Here is a 25,003-nt window from a genome sequence, read left to right as displayed (position 1 = left end):
CGCATAATGTGTACCCAGCTTTAGGGCTCCATTTATCATTAGTGGTTTTGTGGCTGCATTCTATATCGCAGAAATACTTTATGCAGATGGGTCTCTATAAAGATCTATGGGGACGGTGGTATAGTAATCTCTGATCTCCCTGCTGTTAACCTTTTCTTTATTAATAGACCCCTTTAGTGAGGACTATGGCAAAAAGAGGGCATCTGGAGATTCACTACGGTAACTCTCAGCTGCCTGGCACAATAAGTCAGGCAGCCACCCACTGGTAAAATTGGGGTACTTCTTTATAATAATGTATCGGTCAGTCTTAATAAAACTATGAAAGGACTCCATTATAACACCCTGGGGCAGATGTATGAAGCTGTGGTAAGTGATAAAGTGCAGAGTGATAAACGACCAACCAATCCGCTCCCACCTGTCATTTTTAAAACACAGCTAGTAACATGACAGTTGTGAGCTGATTGGTTGGCCATTTATCACTCTGCACTTTATCACTTTCCAGAGCTTCATACATCTGCCCCCCTGTGTTATAACCTCCACAGCAACAAGTACCTCATGTCAGTGATGGGTCTCCTAGGGCAGGCTTGTGCAAGAGCCCGTTTCCTGTAATCGTCCATCTGGTTCGGACACCTGGGCAGTTCCTGCGTAATCAGCATGTATGGCATAAAGACGCTGGAGGTCATTTTGTGTGATCTACAAAATATCTTCTAGGGACTTGCAATCGCAGCAAAACTGCTAGGATGTAGTGGAAGTAAAGCTTACTCTAATATTTTATTTGACCTAAAATTGTATCCACTGTCCCAAGGATATTCGCTTGTCCTGCAATTGGTTATTTAGAAAACATAATCAAATCTGAGCCTGCAGATGTACCATTTACACATTGCATTTACCCTACCGCTATTCAAAGTAATGGGGCATATTTACAAGCACATTTTCTAAACTGAGGGCTGGTGGGGAATAGAGGGGGAGGAGCTTCACACTTCTAAATTATTTAAAGTGCCGGCTCCAACTATCCACGCCTCTATACCCCAGCGTAAGCACCTCCAGTGTCCCCTGTGGAATCAGAGAAAAGGATTTACCGGTAGGTACCAAAATCCCATTTTACAAATGCTTTGGATAATCAAAATCCTGTTTGTATGGGGGACAATATCTGAACGCTGGGTGGGAGGCTTATCATTCTATAATGCTCCTCGTGTGCCTGTTGTACTTGTGCTCTTCAGCTTTTGGTTAGGTTTTTATATAGCTGCCATGATCTATTCAGTTTTGTTTTATGGTTTCTACTGAAAGCACAGACTAAAGTTTGTCCTCACTCTAACGATAAGCTACTAGCGTGATAATTGGCACTCTCTTAAGGTCCCCTGCAGCCTAGTGTTCTGTGCGCATAAATCAGTGTTTCCGTAGACCACATATTTTACTGAACACTGTAGGTGCCAAGTAAACTCTTGACAGAAAGTGCATACCGGTCGTTCTGTACCATAGGCATCAAAGCACATTTATTAGACTAATATAATGCTACACAGCCTTATTGCAGCCAGGGAAACTCTTACAAGAGACCCAATAAGGTATAAGCCGTATCCATCCTATTGTGCTTGTGGGGTCAGAGTGACTGCCCCTGTTTTCGTTGCTGATTCCCTGCTTGGCACTTGTTTGGTCAGATGAGGAGGTACTGGGATAACTTATTATGCAGCACAATGCCCTGGAATTCAGGCTGTCGCACAGCAGAGGGGAGGCACAGTCACCAGGGGAGGGGACATAGCACTTCTCGTTCCTTGTCACACAGTATTACACTCCAACCTCGTCTGTCCTCTCCCCGATAGTAGCTGCTACACCAACACTAGAGGAACAGTCTCTCTCCAGAGGTAATAAGCCGGAGGTGGGGGCTGTGGCTAGCTGGGATTCCACTGCTTGCACCTGTCTCAGGTCTGGAATGTGAACTGTGGCTGATCGCAGCTTGCTAGGAAGTTTTATGTATTCTATAAAGTCCTGTGTACAGGCAGGACATGCTTGGACTTGTAGTTCCACCGCAGATGGAGGTTCATGGGTTACCCAGTTCGGTGTTAGTTTAAAAAACAACTTCTTGTCGTATAGCCTGTTACAGGGTTGCCGGGGATTTCAACAGTGATACCCTTCCTCTCATTGTAAGTGTATGATATAAAGGACAACTTTCCCTGTGTAACGATATGGCTGCAGTCTCCTGAGTATTGTGAGATCTCTGCAGGCGGGGGGGGGGGGGGACTGACTGCTGTTGGAAGGGTCCCCGATGGTGGCTGAGGTGCACGGGGGGACTGCAGTGTTTGCATGTGTTGTGCTGGGAGAGTGTGACGGGGGTTACTGCACTGTGCATACAGAGGGGCAGCTTGTGCTAACATGCAGGTAACTGTCGCAGCTTATTTTATGACATGCCGGTGAGAAAAAAAAGATTTCATTTTTGTTGGAGACGTTAAATGGTTAATACGGGTAGTTTAGGCGCTATACCCTATATATTACACTCCCTTATATACTCTTCTCATAATTCTCAGTTGGTGAATACATTTTTATTCTTAACCCCGCTGCGGCTACGACCTAAATTTCGGAAGCAGAACGAAGGTCTTTCCCCCCCATTATTTCCTTGTTTTAAGTAGAAAGTCTGCTGCTACCAGTGTAGCCCATATCTTTATTTTTGTGTGATTAGGTCATTTACTTTTTAATTGTTGAAAACATTGTTCCTGTTTTGAAGGAATGTTAATGAAGGGTTATACAGTAAGGTATTATTTTTATTATGTTTTTCTTTTTAATTGGAGCCTTTTTAAAAAGTTGGTGTAGCCGGCTATACTGGTTCCGTTGTCATCTTAATGGAACGGAGAGAAAACTGACGAGGCAGTTTATCTGTTGGGAATCTCTAGCTGTACAAGTCGAGAACCCCCTCTCATTGTGTTCCTTTAATTCAAAGTTGTGTGATTTTCTAAAGCCAGTGTTTTTGTTTGCAGATCTTCCTTTGTTTTGGTTTTGCTGTTTTGTTTTGAATGTTGTGGTTGCCGAGTCATATAAGGTCATACTACCTGATCCACAGGAGCTTTTATACCATTTGGATGTTCTGTCTGTGGTTAGAAGAAACGGGCTACAGGGGCCCAGAGTGGCCCTTTGCGACTAGAATCCCACTTTATGAAGTCCAAGGAGCCTGTAATCTCTGAAGATGGAAAGTGTGTGCTAAATAATTATATGGTTTGCATTTTCTTTTTATATTTATCTTTTTTATGGCACATTAGTATTTGAGTGTTTTTTGATTTTTTATTTTTTTTGGTCTGGAAAGTTTGAACTTAAAGGTTGCTTTTTTTTTGCCTCACAAAGTGACCGCAATAGGCTTGTAGCACAGGTCATTTTTGTAATTATCCCTTTAGAGCCTAACAAGTGACACGGATGCATTTGTTTTTAAAATGTTGCTGCTTAAATCGTTTAACCTTTTGGTTGTAGTATTGTTTGTGTGCGAAGCTGATAGCGATCTTATATCTCCCATTAGACATTCTTTGTACAGGTGATGACGAGTTGATTAGCAGCTGGCGTTGCTGCACTTTTCGTACTTCTAATCCTATGTACACGTCTGAGTCACTTAGTGATACTGAGCACTGTGCATGGCACCTATTAAGCAAGTCTTCTAATCTAACAGGTGTGGCTTCTCGTCCTGTCGCATCAGGGACACAATTGCTAGGTGTAGGTGACAAAAGCAGGTGTGTGATTTCTTCCTTGTCAGCTTTACCCTGACTGTGTAGCAAGCCTGGCAAAGCAAATTGGTAGCCAGCGCCTGCATTTCACAACATGATGTCCCTTACGTTGTTTTTATGTGATTAGCTTAAAGATAACTTGAAAACAAAAGCTGCTTTGATTGGCTTACCGTTCGACTGGCCTTTAACCTGTTTTCCTTTTTCTCCTCTCTGGCTTTCCTTGCAGAGTGGCCTTTGCCGTTGAGACTGAGAATGAAGAGGGCAGTCTCCTGTTTATACTTATGGCTCTTCCTACAACTTCCCTTGATCAGCTCTTCCACCCAGGTGAAATACAAAGTCGACGAAGAGCAGCCACCTAATGTGTTAATCGGAAGCTTAGCTGCCGACTATGGCTATCCAGATTCAAAGCACCTGTACAAGCTGGAGCTGGGAGCTCCTTACCTCCGCGTGGATGGAAAGACTGGGGATATCTATACGACGGAGACTGCCATTGACCGAGAGAACCTCCGTGAGTGCCAGAACTTATTCCCCGGCCAGCCATGCTTCCTGGAGTTTGAAGTGTCTATGACTGATTTAATGTCCCCAGTTCCCCGACTACTTGATGGACAAATCGAGGTTTTGGACATAAACGATAACACCCCAAACTTTGCCTCACCAGTCCTCATGCTCTCCATTCCAGAGAACACTAACATTGGGATGCTCTTCCCCATACCGGCAGCTAATGACCGTGACTCTGGGGTGAACGGGGTGGCCTCTTATGAGTTGATAGTAGGGCCCGAAGCACATGAACTTTTTGGACTGCAGGTAGCCGAAGACCAAGATGAAAAGCAGCCCCAGCTGATTGTCATGGGAAACCTTGATCGCGAACAGAGAGACTCTTATGACCTCACCATTAAGGTTCAAGATGGCGGCAAGACACCAAGAGCCAGCAGCGCTCTGTTGCGCATTTCTATTGTTGACACAAATGACAACGCTCCTAAATTTGAGAAGATGGCTTATGAAGCGTCGTTGCCCGAGAACAGCCCAATGGGGCACTCTGTACTACAGGTAAGCGGCGTACGCTTGAGGTTTTTTCTTTTAAATTTTCCCAACTTTTTCAAGCATGTTCTCCTCACCGCTTTTTCATCAGATAAGTAGTCACAGTAAGTACTGTCTGTTAGAATGGCTCTTCCATTCTATTTAGGTTTCAGCCTGCAGAGATTAGGCAGCTGCTGTATGAGAATGCTTGTGTCCTTATTGTTTGATATTGAAGGCAGTGATCAAATAAAATCTGAGGACTGGTAAACTTATTTAAAAAGAAAAGTTTTTGTTTTCTTCTACTTTTGTTTTTAAATATATATATTAGGATCACGCCAAATATCCAATTATATTTCCTCAGTCTGCATTTAATATTGTGATGGTTGTTATGTAGACAATTGAACAAGCCAATATATGAAATCGCATAGATATGACTTTTTTTTTTTTTGGGAGATTGTCGCTCATGTAGCCACAGTAGGGCAATAAACAGGCAATATGCCAAAACCTATTGTTTTCTCTTAGCCAATCTTCTTTCTCAACATTTAGATGGGGTCAAGTGGGACATTGTCATTTGCCGCGCTCCACTAAATAGAGAGAGGTTTTTCTTTTTACCTGGAATAAACTTTTAAATGTGAATGCGCTAAACGTAGGCACCCGAGTGTAAAGGTTTGACAACCGCTCTAGTTTGGGGCAGCTAGTTTGTCCGGTCTGCTTTAAGTGTTGCTCACCTACAATGCTCATAATCCTCTGTCATGTGGGGCCAAAGAACTGCTATTTTTTGTGTGGTCTACTAAATGGTGATATAACAAAACTTAAATACCCTAGAAACCACACAACCTGAGGCAGGATGGGCTTTTATTCCTGGTTGTCATATAGGAAAAACCAGTTTTGTATATTTATATTTTTATTACAATGGCCATGCCTTTTCCTGTTAACACAGTGGTTCCATGTGACTGACTGCTGTACAGGATTTTTTGCATTCCTTCCATGCAATATGTCTCTGGCCTGACAAGGAACAGGTCGGGCGAGTTTTTAATGGTATCTTATTTCACAGACTAAGTATCAGGTAATTGGCTCCAGCTCTGACTCATGTGAACTAGAATTTTGTACTCTCTATTCCTTAATGTGACCTGTGGTTGCAGCAAATTAGCAGTCTGGACACCATGTGTCTATAACCAGGGATTGTAGAATACATGCTCCTGGTCCGAGGGTCTGTTAGATGAATACTCCCAGGATTCTCCGCAGGGTTGGGGGATGGTTTTTGAGTCCTTGTCTTGATGACAAATGGCAAGCCACAGCTCTAATGTTAGTGCTTCAAGTAAAGCCCGTATGGCTTTCAGAGGCTTTTTACATCGCTGTCTAAATCTATACATAAAGACACATTTAACTTGTCCATTGTCTAAAGGTAACATTAAGAAGAAGATATTTAATAACATTCTGTTGTACACCATTGCCTCGTCCTGACAAAGTTGTTCTCTTTCCAACCAAGTAAAGTTTCCGAAATAGAGAGCCATTGTTTTTGTCCCAACTCCACTGGACCCTGTTGTTCAGATATACTGAACATCACACAATATGGCAATTTAGGGGCAGCCTAACATCACTGGCAGTGGTGCCACGACTTTAAGGAGGCAATTCCATTAAATGCGATTTTGAATAGCGCCGAGAATGAGTGGCCGGAGCTATTCAGTTGTCCCTATCGCCGCCCTGCATTTAAGTGAGGTGATGCAGTTTATGGCGCCTAATGCCGGGTTTAGTTGCTGTAAACGGCATTCTCCGTCTTAAGTGCTGGCTGTGATGCTGTTAGCGCCACGTGATAATCCTGCAACTAGCATAATGGCACTAAATTAGTCTGATTTCTCCTCATACCTCTAGGAGGATGCAAGTAAAAATCCTCTAGTCATGGGCTAACAGCACACCTCCAGGAACTCCTTCCCTGCACTGTTCAACATCGCATTTAATTGAATTGCCTCCTAAGGTCTGTAAATGGCAATGGGACAGACAGCCCGAAGTTCACTCCCATATTATACAGAGAAGTCGCATAAATCTGCCTAGCCTAATACATAAACATGTAACTTGTTCCAAATATAATTGATTTTTAAAATCCCTTTTACCAGTTCGATTCTTTAAAAAAAATAAATAAAGTAATTTGGTAGAGACCGTTCTAAATTTTATTTATTTATTTTTTTATTTATTTAAATGTTCTATCTCTAGACACCCATACCTCCCCCTTCTAAAAACACGGCAACACACATGATTGCAGCGTCTGTTCATGACAGAAATGTAAATGTCCATTTTAAGCAAACATAGTGTGTGTATGTGTGCATTTATAATATACACATACAGACACAAACTGTTGGATACATATTTGTACTTTTCGAAGCAGAGACGTAAGGTTTGCATTGTTTGTCCATAAATCATTTATTAACAGCTGTTTTATATAGTGCCTACACGTTGCAAAGCGATTTGCAGAAAATATTTAGTCCTGCACATCAAACCTTGCTTCAGTGGAGCTTACAACCTGTATTCTGTAACGCGCGCAATATAGGGTTAACTTTGTCAGGAGCCATTTAACCTATCGTAATGTCTTTCTGGGAGAGTAGGAGGAAACCGGAGTGCCTTGAGGAAATTCACACAAACCTAGGGAAAGACAAACAAAGTAAAATACAAAATATTAGTGAACTTCAGTGGAACGGTGCCTTGTGTCTTCTGGTCCGGTTATTGCGAAGAACGGTGTAATTGCCAAACAACATTGGAGAGAACATTTATTCAGACAGGGATTCTCTTGTATTGCAAAGCATGAAAGTGTCTATTGGCAGTGTGAAAAAGAGAAAAAAATAAAAAATAAATATATATATAAAATATATTTTTATGTATTGTCATTTTTCCCTAATATATTGTCACTTAAAAACTCATGACCGACCAGAAGATGTATCTCGATGAGGACCATTTTAGATAGATTCATTAAGCTAATCCGTCTGTCTCCTGTCCTCCAAACACCCCCTTGTAAAATCGCTGTCATATGAGGTCAGTCTCCAGCGCTTGGGCTGAGCTGGACTGAAAACTAAGGTTTCAGTTCATTCAATAGCACATTGATCAGAGCGCTGCCCCACATTCTAATTGTTTAGATCATGGTTTCAATGGGTTGAAAGTCACGCATGTCACGGGAGAATGACTTTGACACCATCAATATGTGATCAAAGCAATCCCCACACTTCATGGCTGCATTGACCTCCTTGGCAGCTATTAATTTCGTATGATTCTGGGTTATAAAACCTGAAAAATAGGTATTATTATTATTTTATTTTATTTTTATTTTTTTTACAATTTTTTTTATTTTATTTTTTGGAGTAGGGAATAAGCATACAATAGTGCAGAAATAACAATTGTCTGCCGATTTATTACATTTAATTTGCAATGAACAGTTGTTGGTGAAGTGGCCTGCTGATTTAATTCCTATTAACTAGCTTTAGGAAATTATCACTTATCTATTAATGCTTTAAAAAAAATATATATGTTTTTGCATATTTTTGTAATTGATTTTGTGTATAGTAATTTTCCCCACCCAATGTTGCACTAGTTGCTTATTCCAATTTTTGCACTTGAAAATTAGCATCACTAAAGCAGTGTGATAAAAGTATAGTTTTTTTATTTACTACACTTAGTTGGCACTTTAAGGTCACCTCCAAACACTTACAAATGGCTCTCTGGTTTCTCCTTCCCTTTATTCCTAAATTGCTTCTAAGGTTGTCCTGTAGTTTGTTACATGACACTGCCGTGTAACTTAGACATGTTTTTTCTTTTTTTTTTCTTGAATGGAATGCCATGTGAACAGACAGGTGTGTTTCACTGAGAACAGATGTCCACAATCCTTCATGGCCTTTTATTTACTATATCTCACTGAAAATGTAGCATGTGTTGAACCCTTAGCTCTCGATTAAGTGTCCTATTTCTGTTTTTTTTTTTTCCCACAGGTGAAAGCCAACGATTCTGACCAGGGAGCCAATGCGGAGATTGACTACGCGTTCCACCAAGCCTCTGATACTGTCCGACGGCTGCTACACCTGGACCGGGCTACAGGTCTGATAACTGTCCAAGGGCCCATAGATCGGGAAGATGTTGGAATGCTACGCTTCTCTGTGGTGGCCAAGGACAAAGGTTCCAATCCCAAGTCTGCTCGCACCCAAGTTACAATCACCATACGTGACACAAATGACAACAAGCCTGTGATTGACATTAGAGGATTCGGCCTGGTAACGCATCAGGATGGCGTCGCCAACATTTCTGAAGATGTGCCAGTGGAAACTCCTGTGGCCTTAGTACAAGTTTCTGATGTAGATGAGGGGGAAAATGCTGCCGTGACCTGTGTTGTGGCCAGGGATGTACCCTTTCAGCTGAAACAGGTTAGTGACACTGGCACTGACAGCAAGAAGAAGTACTTCCTCCAGACCACCACGCCACTGGACTACGAGTCCGTGAAAGAGTATACTATCGAAATTGTGGCTGTTGACTCTGGTAACCCTCCTCTTTCCAGCACCAACTCTCTCAAGGTGCAGGTGACAGATGTGAACGACAACCCACCCGTCTTCTCCCAGAGCTTGATAGAGGTTAACTTCAAAGAAAACAATTCCCCAGATGATGTTGTGATGGAAGTGAGTGCAAGTGATGCCGACAGTGGGACCAATGCTCAGATATCTTACTCCATTCTTGCGGACTCCAATTCTCGAGGCATCTTCTACATCAACCCAGACTCCGGTCAGATTAGAGTCAACACCGTACTGGACCGGGAGCAGCGGGAACATTACGACTTTCATGTGGTCGCTGCAGATAAAGGAACCCCCAGTTTAAAGGGGACTGCCTCTGTTGTAATTACTGTGCTGGACTGCAATGACAATGATCCAAAGTTTATGCTTAATAGTTACAATTTCTCCGTCGTAGAGAACATGCCCAGGTTGAGCCCTGTCGGTATGGTCACGGTCATAGATGCGGACAAAGGTGAAAATGCTCGTATCCATCTTTCAGTGGACCCAGACAGTGGAGAATTTGTCATCCAAAACGGCACAGGCACGATACTCTCTAGCATCTCCTTTGACCGGGAGCATCAGAGCACCTACACTTTCCGGTTGAAGGCGGTGGATGGAGGGGACCCACCCCGTTCATCATATGTCGGAGTAACTATAAACGTCCTTGACGAGAATGACAATGCTCCAGTGATTGTTGTACCTTCGAACATTTCCTATGCATATCTTACCCCTTCAACTCACCCAGGTACACAGGTCAACAAAGTGCGGGCTGAGGATATGGACACCGGTGTGAATGCTGAACTGTCTTATAGCATTGCTAGTGGCAATCCCTTTGATCTTTTCCAGATAACACCCAAAGGCGGTGAGGTAACCCTAGAAAAACAGATTTTAAGGAAACACCATGGTCTTCATCGTCTAGTAGTAAGGGTGAATGATAATGGAAAGCCACGAAGGCTTGGTACAGCTTTGGTCCACTTTTATATCAATGAAACTTTATTAAATCAGACTTATGTAGAGACTTTACTTGGTCACAGTCAGGATACACCACTAGACATTGATATTGCCGGAGATCCAGAATATGAGCGTAATAAACAGCAGCAACGTAATATCTTGTTTGGTGTGATAGCTGGCATTGTGGCAGTCATCATGGTCATTGTGGTGGTAGTTTTGATTAGATATTGCAGACAGAAAGAGGCAAAGAGTGGCTATCAGGCTGGAAAGAAGGAAACAAAAGATCTATATGCCCCGAAGCAGGGTAATAAAAACAACAAAAATAAAATCAAAGTTAAGAAGAGCAAGTCTCCAAAGCCACCAAAACCTGTAGAGGAGGATGAGGAAACCGGACTGCAGAAGTCCCTCAAGTTTAACCTGATTGACTCAGCTGGAGACAGTCCCCGAATCCATCTTCCATTGAATTACCCACCAGGTAGCCCAGACTTGGGTCGTCATTACCGTTCAAACTCCCCCCTGCCATCCATACAGCTCCAACCACAATCCCCATCTGCCTCCAAGAAACACCAAGTTGTGCAAGACCTGCCGCCTGCCAACACCTTCGTTGGCACTGGAGACAACAATTCCACTGGCTCTGATCAGTACTCGGATTACAGCTATCGGACCAATCCCCAGAAATACAACAATAAACAGGTAGGCGATTACTTCCTACGTGAGGCGTCCAAGGATGGCACTCTAGCATGGACTGACGTATGGTGATACCTTTCTGCAGGCGAGGGTTTGACGTACCTAGGAGTCTGTGGGGATGCTGGTGGGGGGAGGGTGGAACTAAAAACCTGTTATGTTTTACTTGTTGTTCTCCATTTATGCTGCAGATGGGATAACCGTTTCACTGATGGAAATATTTCTGTATTGAACCAAAGGAAAAAAAAAAATGTTATGCACTATCTACAGCACTCGTGTCTTAGACCATCTGAATTTGTACAAGTCTGAGCCTTTTATGTATTTTGTAGTTAAATTATTACATTAGTAGAATGGTCTGGAGTTTAACTGAATTCTATTCGATGTAATAGGTTAATGTGAGCTGGCTCTCACTGTATCCTCATAGGATAAGAGGGGTTTACTTTTAATTGTGCTTGCTTTGTTAAAGGGTTTCTGCAAGGTTTAATGTTTCGACTGGGGGGGGGAGCATATACTGAAATCAATTTTATACCTCTGCTCAGCTTTGCAAAGTTCTTTTTGCTTTTATTATGGCTGCAACTGATAATGGTCTACCCTTTTTGCTTGGGTATTTAGTGGAAGGTTTGGTGCAGTGTTTTTTATTGGCTTTTGGTAGAGAAGGGATTTCTGTATAAGCACCGGTGCATTGTGAAACTAACACTATAATTTATTTATTTTTTTAAATATTTTATTTTGTGGATCTTTAGGGATGGTTTTACTTCATAGCCTCTTTTTTATTGCCTCATGGTTTATTGCTCAAAATTGGTTCTTCTCTTTCTAGCTTCCGGTCTGTAACAACCTTCTCTAACCAAATGTGTCTTCAGTCAGACGTACTCGTACAAACCGTTAACCCTCCAAAGCTGAACACAGGGCAACACACGCAAACTATTATGGAAACAGTCTTTTAAAAGGAATATAAGCCATTGGGATGTAGGCCAGCTCAATAGTGTAAGGGTGTTCTGGCAGAATGCTCACAAGAGTGATGGAACTACAGGGAGAAGGAAGGGGGGCAAGGCTTGCGTTTAAATTATGTAAACTTTCTAAACTGTCTTCGTTGCATGACCTCTATTAATAACCCTGTCTCGCGCTTTCATTTTACACACATGACTGAAGCATTCTAAACATTAGCTCAAGGAGGATAATCACTTAGGGCTGCTCAATAGAAACCCAATGGGTTCCAAATTCCATGAAGTTTTACTAAATCTGCAAAGTGTTTTTTTTTTTTTATTTCTTTTTTTATTTTACCATTCTAAAGTGCAGTCTCCACTGCATTAGAAATCAAAACCTTTTTCACAAACTTTTTTTTTTTTAAAGGAGGGATTTAAGAAAAACTTTTGTATTATGGCAGCACAATTATACGGTGATTTATCATGCCATACAGACCCGAAAGTAGTACCAGGATGCCTTACTGTTGAATAGTTTTGTGAATAGATAGCTTTGTAAGTGTTACACTTTGTGCCTTTTTATATAAGTTTACGCCTGTAAAACCTGCTGGGTATTATTGCTTTGTTTGCTGAAGTGCCAGTTTTATGTTTGTTAAAGAAAAATGAAGGATTGTAGGAATGTTCGAAAAGTCTAATTTATTTGTAGAGGTGCATTATTTAAAGTTCACCATGTGTTTTGGTTCGGCCATATTCTATACACTTCTGTGTTCATATTATATACTGGCTATATTTTTATTTTGTACCTATTGCTTATTTTATGTTAAGTACTGTATGGATCTGCCATTTGTAGATGCAAAACTGAAACCAAAACATGGCTCTAGCCTTAAAGATTCCCTTGCGGCTGACAAGAACTAATGGCTGCAGTGTAGTTTAATGCTTCGAATTAGAGATCAATACTTTTTAAAAAGGGGATGTTGAATTTGATCCTCGAGGTAAATAGCTGGACTGCAGAAATCTATATTTTTATAAGGATGGTATACGGGCAGCAAATGAAAGGGGCAGGGAAGCCGATTTATTGTGCCTTTTACGTGTAGGGTTGGACTGATTTAAAAGACAACAGTTAAGGCAGGATCTGCCACCAGGATCTGGCCTTATCTATGGCGTGGACGGAGCTTCCTTGGTGTTGCTATGAACAAATGATACCAGCATAGCTTCTTGCAGTATTCCAGCATCTAGAGAAGCACTGGTCCGCCTTGCTTTGTGGAAGCCCAGTATCCCGGTGAGGTATAGGACTGCAGCTTGTTGCATCTCAATGAGCAGTACTGGGTGATTGGCAGCTTGCTGCAGACACCTAATGCACAGCAATCACTGGAATGTACATAGAGGAAACCTTTTTGTTTTGCACAATGAATAATAGAATAGGCTGCTTACACTCTCTGTAAGCACCTTCTCTTATTGTATTTTTATTAAAGAGAAAAATGTTGTCGCCTCAATTTATCTGCTTTGTAATGACTAAATACTGTGAATAACCATTATTTGTGAATAAAGATTTTTTTTTTCTTCCTTTTTTAAAAAATAACAAAAACTCATTTCATTGTGGTGTGTTTTGTACATTTTTTATTTTATACTGCTATTTTAGAGGGAATAGGGAGGGGGGGTTGTTATTTCTGTGTGATGCTGACTTTGAATATGGAATGGAGACTCCCCGGAGGCTTTTGCTGAGTGCCTCCTGAAACATGCACAGCTTACTGTCCGACAGCTGCAATTAAGGATGAAACAGTAAGCCGGGCACACTTAGAGGCATATTAGCCGGTATTATAGGTCTTTTCACTTGTAATGGAAGTGATCCTAATGGAGAAAATGCTAATTTAATGAATGCATTTTGGTTTCTATATAATCAACACTTTTAGAAAGATGATTTTTTTTATTGTCTTATTGGCAGGTAAAGTAGTGATGGCAAAGAATTGTTCCTTTTTCTATGCAGAGCAGCAATACTTCACACCCTCATAATATTAGTGTTCCCGTTAAGGCTGTTTTAGCAGGATGCCGCGCCTTCCCGTTTTTTACACTCTGTAATGTGCCCTGCCCTTATGGCGGTGCCCCGTTGAAACAGCTGGCCGCGGGCCATCCCCACCCGTGGGCCGCGTTGTCCCGGCATCTGTTCATGTTGCAAGGATAACTTTGGGGCTGCCCAACATCTCCATGATTGCTGGCCATGCTCCCTACAGTGATTAAGGACATACCCCCTTCTGAAGTGCCCACTCCCCTTTTTTGTATGTGCAATAGTGCCTATTTATCCGCAAACTCCCTGCCCCACTCCAGCCCGAGAGTGAACACTAATGATTTAATTTCAAAATGCTCCAAAGTTTTTAATATTGGACAGTTTACAGATGTAGCCCAGCTGTCAGGGGTCATCAATATATATTTTACACTCTGAAGAGGACATCAATTGTAGACTGAACTGAACCTGTGTTTGTGAGAATGTAGCCTGTTTGTACACAAGGAACCAAAGGCCACACTGGCTGTTGGTGAATTGTCCAGTTACACTAATCCTCTATGGTTCAGAGTGCAATATATTTTCATTGGCTGATGGATTGATAGGTTACATTTGCTTAGATAGTTTTAGTCCTGAGCATGGATATCTGTATAGGGGACATGTGAAAGATGGTATGCAGACTGTCTAAATGCCGACCGTCAGCATCCCGACGGTCTAATCCCAGCAAGGATCTAATAACAGGCGTCGCAATTCCGACGCCTGTCATTTTGCCTACGCCGGGAACCGAAGCCCGGCATCTTGATCGAAGGTAAGCCGGGCGTGGACACTCGCACGGGGTGGGGGGGGGGGGGGGGGGGCGGGTGTTAGGTTAGAGGCTCCTGGGGAGGAATTGGGTTAGGCAGCCCCCTGGGTTGTGCTAGGGGGGGGGTTAGGCACACCTAGGGGAGGTTAGGGTTAGGCACCCCCCTCCCCCGGGAGACTTAGGTTTAGGCTGTGGGGAAGGGGGGGGGGGGGGTTAGGATTAGGCACCCCTAAAGGAGGGTTTGGATAGGGAATTAGGCTAGCGGTGCTTACCTAAATTAGCAGTCGGGATCTTCACCTCTGCCAGGCTTCCACTGTCGGGATTTGAACCGCCGGCCATGCCCGTGAAAGACACCAAAGACTTGCCCTGTGCTTTAAAAGCCGGATGTACTTTTTGGTGTTTTTCCCCAATGTTAAGTGTTGTCATCTTCCTTAATTGTTACAATAATTCCTTAATTGGTCTCATTTGCATAGCATGTCATATAAGGAAAGGAGGCTACATAGTTGTGATGAACAATAGTCAAAGTACAGTGCTAGACTATTTATTTCTTTTGCACAAGGCTGCAGCCTGCAAGACTACCTGAGACAGTAGCACAGCCCGCTGATTAATGTCAGTTGTTGTGACATAAAGCACTGCTGACAGCTTGTTCATACCCAGAAACCATGACAATTACTGGGGACTGCTTTCCCACACTAGTCTGGAGTGCCGCTCAGCCCCGGGCAGCCGGATGATATGTTGAAAAGGTGTTTTTGTGTTGTCGTGTGGTGGTTTTTTTTTTATTGCAAATTCTTCAGCTGCAGTAATAGGCTTAGGTGTGCTTCTAACATGTACGCGGCTTGCTCAGGTGCTGCCGTCTGTTGTACCTCATTCAACTCCTTAATAAGGCGCTGAAGTGTCTCTCTGCTCATTGAAGGGAGACTATGCCCTGGCCTGCGGTTCATACTTTGCCGTCATGACAACATCTGCATGGGTTTCCTTTGATGAAACAATTTGCTGCCAGAATTGGTAAATCTGTATTGATGGCCTATTAGTATTTACTCATTATTATTTTTTATTTATAAGGCGCCACAAGGGTTCTGTAATGCTGAATGGGGACAGCAGCTTTGGGGAGGGGGCAGGGCGGTGGACCTGCCCCTGTGACATATTCTACCACCCAATATTATTGGTGTAGATATTTTCCTCCCAATAAATCTGCCAACTTGCCAAATCCTAGTCATATAGATTTTCCCAGCAGCACGGGGTACCTGGCTGGAGACTAGCTGTTAGGATAGCGCACTGTCTGAGGACAAGTGGTTAGATCCTAGAAGAGGCTGGTGTACTGTCAGTGATTGCGGTGAGCGGAAAAAATGGTGGGTCACGTTAAAAATTTGGGGTCCTACACCACTTTTTCTGGGTCCCATTACATAATATGGGGGTTGAGGGGAGGCACCAGTTGGGATTGTGCTGGGGGGTATATAGCAATTGGGGTAGAGCTGAGGATAAAGGCAGGGAGATATTGGGGTAGAGCTGCAGCTATTGGGGAGTAAGGGCAGGCATGGCTAGGGGTAGGGAGGGGTAAGTGCAGACAGTTGATGTGACAGTGCTGGGGGGCATGGAGAGTACTAGGGGCAGGTTATGTGAGAGGCAATGGTATATAGCAGCTGGCACAGTACTTGGGGGGGGTGGGTACAGTGGGGGTTAGCAGCAATCCATATTTGGGGTGAGGGTAGATAGCAGCTGGGGCAGTACTGCGGGCAAGGAGGTTAGAGACAGGCAGTGCTGGGTGTAGGGAGGGGGCCAGGGCAGATAACAGCTAAAGCAGTACTGGGGGGGGCAAGGAGGGGGTTAGGGGCAGAGCTGGGTCAGGGTAGCATCTGGGGGTTGAGAGGGGGAAAGTGTAGATAGTAGCAGGGGCAGTATTGGAGGCATATAGGGGAAAATAGTTGTTAGCAGCTAGGGCAATACTGGGGGCAAGGAATACTGAGTGTGGGGAGTGGTAAGGGTAGATAACTAGGGCAGTACTGGGGGCAAGGAGGGTGTTAGGGGTAGGTGGGGGTCAGGGTAGGAGCTGGGGTAGCACTGGGTGTAGGGAGGGGGCAAGTGTAGATGGCAGCTGGCGCAGCACGGGGGCCAAGAAAGGTTAGGGGCAGGCAGTACTTAGGTTAGGGTGGGGGTAGGGTAGATAGCAGCTAGGGCAGTACTGGGGGGGCAAGGAGGGGGTTAGGGGCAGTCAATACTTGGGGCAGTGCTGGGGGTATGGAGAGGGTTAGGGTAGCTAAAACTTGGGTTAGTGGTTACCTCTTTTGCTTCTGCTGGGAACCCTTGGCCAGGTCACTGTTGTCCGCCTGCAGGTCCCTTCTGCCCAAAGCGCTGTCCACCAGCTGGCTGAAGGAGTGCCGGCTGCTGGAGTGTCCTGACAAATCGCCCACGGACTTCTAGCGGGGGACCTGCTGCACAGCGATTGGCTGGGGGTGACGGCGCTGCGTGGTGAATAGTTGGGGACGCCGCTGCACGGCGATTGGTTGGGGGAGCAGCTGTATAGCGATTGGCTGGGAGGGTGGCGCCTCGTGATTGGCTGGGGGATGCCGCTGCATGGTGATTGGCTGGGGGGACAGTGCTGCATGATTGGCTGGTGGGAGCTGCTACACAGCGATTGGCTGGGGCGGCGGTGCCTTGTGAATAGCTGGGAGGACGCCGCTGCATAGTGATGGGGGATGGCGCCGCCTGGTGATTGGCTGGGGGAAGCTGCTGTACTGTGATTGACTGGGAGGAGGGCACCGTGTGGAAAATGGCTGGGGGCATGGCGCTCTGTGGTGAATGGCTGAGGGGACGCTGCTGCACACTGATTGGCTACTGAGGAACACACAGCGCCAGCGCGTCATCCAGGACCCGAATAGTTTTAAAAACTGGGTCCCAAGTTTCCTGTCGCGCGTATTTTGCGAACCCTGACTGTGGGGGGGATATTATAGTGATTTACTGCAGTGCTGGTGGCTGTGGGTTTACATTTAACCTGCCCATTCATGCCTTTAAATAAACACATCTCGCGTTCCTTTTTCTTTACTTCATCCATACAACTCTTTAGGACAGTATGATGGTGGAGTGATGATTCGTAGTATCTTGCAAATAGTCTCATTACCATATAAATTGTAAAACGGTGACTTTAACCATTGCCATTCAAAGCTACTGTACACCTGTTCTGTTAATGGTTCTCGATACGCTTACTTGTGGTTCCCTCCATCACAAAGCCAGTGGCGTTCCATTGCAAGGAAAACCGAGGAGGACATGGTTTCAGCAGAAGCATGTGACCAGGTGGACTTGTATATCTCTCTTTCAGGAGCATGAACCATGGACTTTTTTCATTTAAAGTATGAATGGGTTTCTCACCATCTTTAAATGTAATTTATTTTTTTAAGAGTTCCATTCAATTAAATTTAAATAGGGGTTCTAGGTGTAAATCTAAGCTTTTTAAACGCCGTCTAAAACAAAAGTCAGCCTGGAATTACCCTAAAACGAGAAGCATGGCTGCTGTCCTTATTAGAGGGATTAAACTAAAATTATAGAAATGTTTGTTTTTATAATCTGCTACAGACATTCTTAATTGTGTGTTAGAACAAAACTTAAAATATATTTATATAAACTAAGGGTGTTTTTTGTTTTTTCTTTGGGGGGGTTGCACATAAATCATGGATCGCATGGGCTGGCGTTGAGCTATTGCAATTTCACATAAAGGGGACGGTACACCTGCACCTTACCGATGCGTTCCATTTTGTCGGCTGTGCCAAAGTCCCACCTTAACAATTTGCACGTAGTGACCACACCGAGGCAGTTGTGTTTTCACCATAACCCCAGTGCCTGACATGGAATTATTTAAATATTACTCCAAACACTTTATTCTACACAGAATAAATAGCTGGGTAGCTAGAAACTTGCCTAAAAAGTAAAATGGAAGCTTCGTAGGCTACTGTGGCTAAATTACATTGAGTAGTGGTAAAATGTTTGCTTTAAATTTAGGCCAGAGCCAGGTTTGTGTGCAGTGACTAATTATGTACACTAATAAAAATCTATGCTCAGTATGCAGCTAGATGTGCTGTGTACTCAAATGCTCAAAAGCCGCAGGAGGCATCTTAAGCAATCTGATCAACTGCGTGGACATCGGATATCTGAGTAACCCTCAACGCTCCTCGTCACCGCCCCCCAAAAGCCAGCAGCATGACGCTCATTCTGCAGCTTTCGGGGCACTACGAGCGAAATTGCAGGACCTGATCGACACATGCGCACTGCGGCTCCTGCACAAATAAAAAAAAAAAAAAATTGTCGATTCTACGAAAAATGGAATCAGGCCCTCTGTGCGCACATTATTAAGGAATAGGGTTTTATAGTTTTCCACTCTTGTCTAGTTCGTGTCCGTCAGTGGCTCGATTCATCTTCATTCCATTAGCACTTAATGAGCTCGTCATCTCTGCATCAGAGGAACCAGATTCCACTGTGTCCATATCATCGCTCTTGTAGCTGGACGGGGACACGATCCTGCAGTTTGTGGTCAGTAGTTTATTCACAATGTTGGTTTACTGAAAAAGTAGTGAGTGCTTAGACCAGACTTCCAGCATATACAATAGACAGATGGGGAATGTACGTGGAGCGGTTCTGAACACAGATATGTGACTGAATAGTTTAGTGTTGGTTTGGGCAGTGCTGGAATGCAACAGGGTTGGAGTATTTAGGGGGAGATTTACCACACCTTATTATCAATTACTAGTTCTATAGCGCACACATTTTCCACAGCCCATTACAGAGAATATTTGTCCATTCATAGTGGAGCTTACAATCTATTTTCCCTACCACACGCGCGCGCACACACAGGGATTATTTTTTTCATCAATAGCGAGTGTGGGCAGAGACCAAAACACCTGGAGTAAAGCACAGGGAGATCATACAAATTCCACACAGGGCCGTGGTGGGAATTGAACCCAAGACCCCAGTGTTGTGAGGCAGTAATACTAACCATTACACTGTCTATGCTGCACCTTCTAAAGTGGAGGTGTTGACCATAGCATCCAAACAGGTACTAGATAAATGATAGCTAGCTTCTGTTTCGTTACTGTGGACAACACCTCCACTTATCCTCCTTTAGAATGTGTGATCAGACTCCCCCCTAAGACCTGGTACACATCAGAACGACGTGCATCCCAGCTGACCCGATGAATGATGTAAGGAATTTTCGGGTGGCCATACGCTCTTCATGGTCCGGTGAATGACCGCACGATGTACCCTTCCATCCTACATTCACCTGTATGGCGGCGTCATCGTGGTTTGGCCATCTGACATGTTGCGCATATTAGGTGACGACACCGCTGACTTTTCACGTAAACATGCAATTGAGGGTACACATTGAGCAATCTGGACGATATATCGCTCCAATCCATGTTGAAAAGAGATATCGTCCAATATATCGCCTGATGTATACCTGATGTTTGTTTATTAAGTCAAAATTGATTGTGTGCAATTATCAAGACTTTTTACCGCTCATCAGGTTAATCTTGGAGAACCCTACTTAGTCAAGCCAGCATAATAGCATATAATATTGGCGCTGGTAGGGATGCAGTGTTGCAGATGTTAAAGGCTTTGGAAAGGGCAACGCTATTTTGTTTGATGCCAATGTCTGCCAGCGAGCACCGTATTCTACACTTGTGCACAGTCTTGGGGCTGACCTAAAATGCATCTTGCAAATGTGTGGACACAGAATATAGATTCTCTTCGCACCGGGACCCGGGCAATGCCAATTAGTCACACTTCGTTATAATCATGCAGCATCCCTCCACCATCCCATTCCAACGCCTCCTTTTAATTACAAATTGGACTTTAAACTTCTACATCTTAATCAATTGTTCCGTACCAGTCTCACAGCTTGCTGCAGTCATTAAAATTAAAGGGGCACGTAGGCTTCTGCGCCACCGGATGAACTCGGGAGTGTTGACTGATGGGATCAGCTCTCTCCCAAGTTTTATTTAAAATTAATTAAAATATACTTTAGTTGTCATGTTTGTTTAAAAACTGCATCCATCATCTGAATGACTGGCTGAAATTTTACTGGCGCTAATCTATGCATTTGGAATAATAACGTTGGAGGATAAACAGGTAGGCTGCATTGAAGATAACTGGTGACCTGCTTTTGAGTCGAATTTTACAATACCTGCCGGAGTACTCTGCAGCCACAATGCGACAGAATCACATGTTTGCACAAAAGTCATCCTTAAAGGGAAAGTAATATATTGTTTAAATATACTAAGACGCGAAGGGGTATATTTACTAAAGTGTGGGTTTTTAGAAGTGGAGATGTTGCCCATAGCAACCAATGAGATTCTAGTTAACATTTATAGATCGCCTTCTAGAACAGTGTTTCCCTGTATGTTTGAGCACAGATGGTTAAATCAATTAATAATAATTAAGACAGCTGTGCTCAAGTTTTCTATCCTTTGAAATCTGGACTGTTTGTGTGCCTTGAGGACCATCGTTGGGAACCCCTGTTCTAGAAGATAATAGCTAGAATCTGGTTGCTATGGACAACGTCTCCACTTCTAAAAACCTGCACTTTTAGTAAATATATCCCTAACAGTCCATCTTTCAAGGATAGCCAGGCTACAATACAGATGGTTAAATCAAAACGTCTGAGGGACTAATTGTCACCTGTGCACAAACATATAGTGTGTCTTGAGGACCGAGTTTGAGAAGCCCTGACTTATGGGGGGTATCCACTTAGCGATATACAAACGATAGCACGATTGCGACATTGCAATCGTGCTGTCGTTTGTATAGCTAGTGATGTGCTAGGACTGAACGAGTGAACATCCCTCATCCCCGCACATGCAAAACCTGACGAGATCGTCAGGTTAACCTGCATGTACGGGCGATGTCTGATGTCGGAAGCGACTCGCGGGCACGCACATCGCGGGTCGCTTCCGTTCCAAAACATCCCTGATGCATGCGCGATTTGCAAGCGATTGCACGATAACGACATCATTATCGTGCAATCGCTTGCTTAAATCGCTTAGTGGATACCCCCCATTAGGGGCAAGTCTAGTGACAAGGGGTGGGTTTGACAACATTGGGGTGATCCCAGGTCCTAGTCACTAAAATATGACTGAGATGGCAAGCGATGTATCCTAAATACAAAATGCCTTCTCATATATGGGGTGCAATTACACATAGACCTTTTTTTTTAGACCTATTGTATAAAACCCTGTTTGTTTTATTTCAAATATGAATATGTTAAGCCCTTTTGCTATTTGTGGAGCATAAAGCTGGGGTGAAGTATAGCCTCTGTATTCTGTCCCGTCATGTTATGAATCCCCCCTCCTCCTCTTCCTCCCTTCTTCTGGGACAGATAAATAATACCAGTGTATGAGGTGAGAATGCACAGCCATTCCACACCATAATGGCTTCTAATGCGACGGATCTTTGTTTAATAGACTTCTGGAGCTGCACTGATGTCTGGAAAATGAAGACTTCAAGGTTGCTCACAGCACAGAAGCCACAAAATATGTGTTTGAAGGCCTAGACTATTAACGGGTGACCCTGATTAACCCCAGCTAGACTTAATGGGGCCTTACATGAAGAATTTATGGGTTTATGCACCGTAATGGAGTTATCCAACTTATGATGTTAATTGGAGTTGTAGAATAGGAGAAATCGCTCAAACATGTAACATGGTCACTGCATATGAGTGATCATAAAATACAATGCAATTGTGGCTGGCGTCACCAGTAACTGTGCCAAACAGCGTTAGAATTAATCTTTGTATATGTTTTAGTTTTTTTCGCCAGATGCATGTCTTTTTTTATGATCATATTAACTGAGAAGTACAGATGTGTCGTCCATCTATTATTTTTGCGTCCTACGGCGTGACACTCTTGGCGTGACTTTGATGGGTAGCGATTCATTGACGTCCCTGAATTTCGCGTCTTTAGCATTGCAGCTGCATTCAGCGTTTCATACCGTGTACCAGGGATACTAGATTATACCAAATCCTTTGTGACAAAAGTACTAAAGTTGCAGCTTAAGCATAACTGTATTTGGCGCAAATCATAGTGCGGGACGCTAGTATCGATATCTCTTGCGTTTTTTGGCCAGATTAGCAACTGAGTCGCACACAGAAGCTACGTGAAATGCCTGTGCCAGTGTACCCTTGTATTATACTTTTGTTGCATTACAGATGCAAATTTTGTGAAAAAGTCTCCGGCGTCTCAAAGTGCGTGGGGCTATTCGGCGCAATTTGAGTTTTAACAAAGTCTTTGGACTACTTAGTCTGTGTGTTCACGGTTTTATTACTTTGTTTGCCCAAACCGAGTTAATAAACTGGTAGATCTAGGTTACTATAAAATATACTGTATATTCCAGATTTAAATAGGGCTTACAAAGACTAGTCTAGAGGCCTATTGTACAAGCCTTTACCACTTTTAACTGGTTTAGAGCACCGGTTCATTTGTAAACTGAATCTCCGTGCCTACCAAGCCCTTCATCACAGTGGAAAAGCACCTGTAATATACAGGTATACACAATACCATTCTCACAGTCAAAAAGAGAGAAAAACTGCAACAATACGAAGATCCAACATGGTCTCCGAAGTATTTTTTCTACCATCAAATTAATAAACAGCCAGCGGAAAATAAAAAGGAATTCTATACATTCTATTGACTAACAATGACTTTCTTATGCAATCTGTTTTCTCTGCTATCTATAAAGAAAGTTATTGATTGTTAAATGCTCTCAATATAACTTGAAAGCGGCAACGCCACCTGTAGAGTATATAAAGATCCCACACTACAAGACCTTCCGTCGTGCCTCGGTGATGTTTGATGGACTATACCCTACTAAATATTAGCTCAACCAACAACACAGCAGTTGCCCATTGAGGAACAAACCGGCCGCTGTGGTCATAATATTTTAATTTAAAATCTACTGATCCTATGACTGAGCTAATGAAGCCCAAAAACAAATGGGCGTGGACGCCATCCTTATTTCGGCTTTATAGGCTTTGGGACAGCAACAGTTAATGGCCTTGCTATTACTATGTATACAGTGCAACAGAGAGAATAATGGCCGGTGTCTAATAATCCTTACCCCAGCCTAAAGATCATTAACAACATGGGATAGGTTAACGGCAATTTCAATAACCTTAATAAAATGTCCAGTACCATAAAACAGTTGAACGTAAATCAGTTATCTTTTACGTATATTTTGTAACCAGATTTTATGTCTAGCGATAAATAATTACAAAGATAAACAAGTCTCGGTGATGTATGTGTAGCATAAAGTTAGTAATTGGGAATGTAACAAGAGGTACTAAAAAGCTAGAAATATTTTCAATTATCGATCTGTTAATGTCGCAGTATTAACTTTCTAGTTATCATAGGTCAAGGATAATTCAAGCTTTCAAGTGGGTACTTACACCCTTAATGGAATACACATATGTTGTAGGTGCTTGTCCCCACCCAGTCGGGGTTGACATCCAATTATTTGCCAAATTGTTAGTTGGTTTGCTGTAGGATGAGAAGCTGCACATTATAAGTCCTCATTAATTTGGTTCTCCACTTGAGTATATTAAACCCCTATTTAATAGCACATTCATAGGGGAGCCCAAATCTATATGCAAAAGCATCAAACTGTTGCATTCCGGCTGGGTGTAGGGATCATCCCTGAAAAAGTTGTCTGTCGGTTACCAATAAATTATTTTAGAAATTGCTGACTGCGTGCTTTTTACTACCAATGTAATCCTGTAACATTTGCCTTGTCAGAGGCTGGTATGAAATAATAATCAAATTATTTACTATTATTCCAAATGACCTGTACTTGTAGGCTAGCAGTCCATGTATGAAAGACTTGTTCTCTTCTGTTATATTACGCACCAATTTATTGCGGTATATTTTTACCAAGTATCCGCTAAAGTGTCAGTTTATTCAAAGTACCCCAGACCTGATATGTATAGATGGTTTGCCAGGTGATTCTTTTGTGCCTCTGTATATATGTGTGCTTAGGGCAGCATCATCGCTGGCCCTTGGTTCCGGCTAGCAGGGGGCCTAGAATCATATGGCACCCTGCAGTCAGGATGCCTGGTCAGCGCTGCACTTACTGGTACTTTTGTGCCTCTTTGCATGACGTCGTGACTGACATCATGACAATACACACTCAGCGGGCGTGGCCGGCATAGGGGCGCATTTCTGCCTTGTTACGGCCCGATAGATAGATAGATATATTATAGACATATATATATCTAACTCTCTGGCCGTTTGCTCTTAATTTTTTGGATATTCTTCCCCTGGGGTGTCCTATACCAGAGGCTGTGACAGGACTTTACTCCCAAATGGATTGTGCCCAAAGTCATGTTGCGTTGCCCATATCAACTAAAACTTTATTTTTTCTTCATCTGCAAGGCTAGAATC

General features: G+C 43.2%; 1 protein-coding gene across 6 annotated transcripts in view; it reads left to right on the top strand.

Annotated features, from left to right (window-relative positions):
- The window catches only part of PCDH1 (protocadherin 1), a 161,972-nt gene that overhangs the window by 25,373 nt on the left and 111,596 nt on the right, over nucleotides 1–25,003 (top strand). For 5 of the 6 annotated variants that reach the window (XM_088444352.1, XM_088444354.1, XM_088444353.1 and 2 more), the window contains exons 2-3: nucleotides 3,925–4,745; nucleotides 8,687–10,879. In XM_088444352.1, the coding sequence (XP_088300478.1) occupies nucleotides 3,925–4,745; nucleotides 8,687–10,879 (3,014 nt within the window). Of the gene's footprint in view, nucleotides 1–3,924; nucleotides 4,746–8,686; nucleotides 13,317–25,003 lie in introns of those variants that run through there. The other variant, XM_088444358.1, reaches the window with a different exon arrangement.

This window comes from Taudactylus pleione, unplaced genomic scaffold, assembly GCF_031769625.1.
Source record: "Taudactylus pleione unplaced genomic scaffold, aTauple2 ptg000355l, whole genome shotgun sequence".
In the NCBI taxonomy this organism is placed as follows: domain Eukaryota; kingdom Metazoa; phylum Chordata; class Amphibia; order Anura; family Myobatrachidae; genus Taudactylus; species Taudactylus pleione.
The sequence above is the reverse complement of the archived record's forward strand: the minus strand, read 5'-3'. Positions and strand labels throughout refer to the sequence as shown.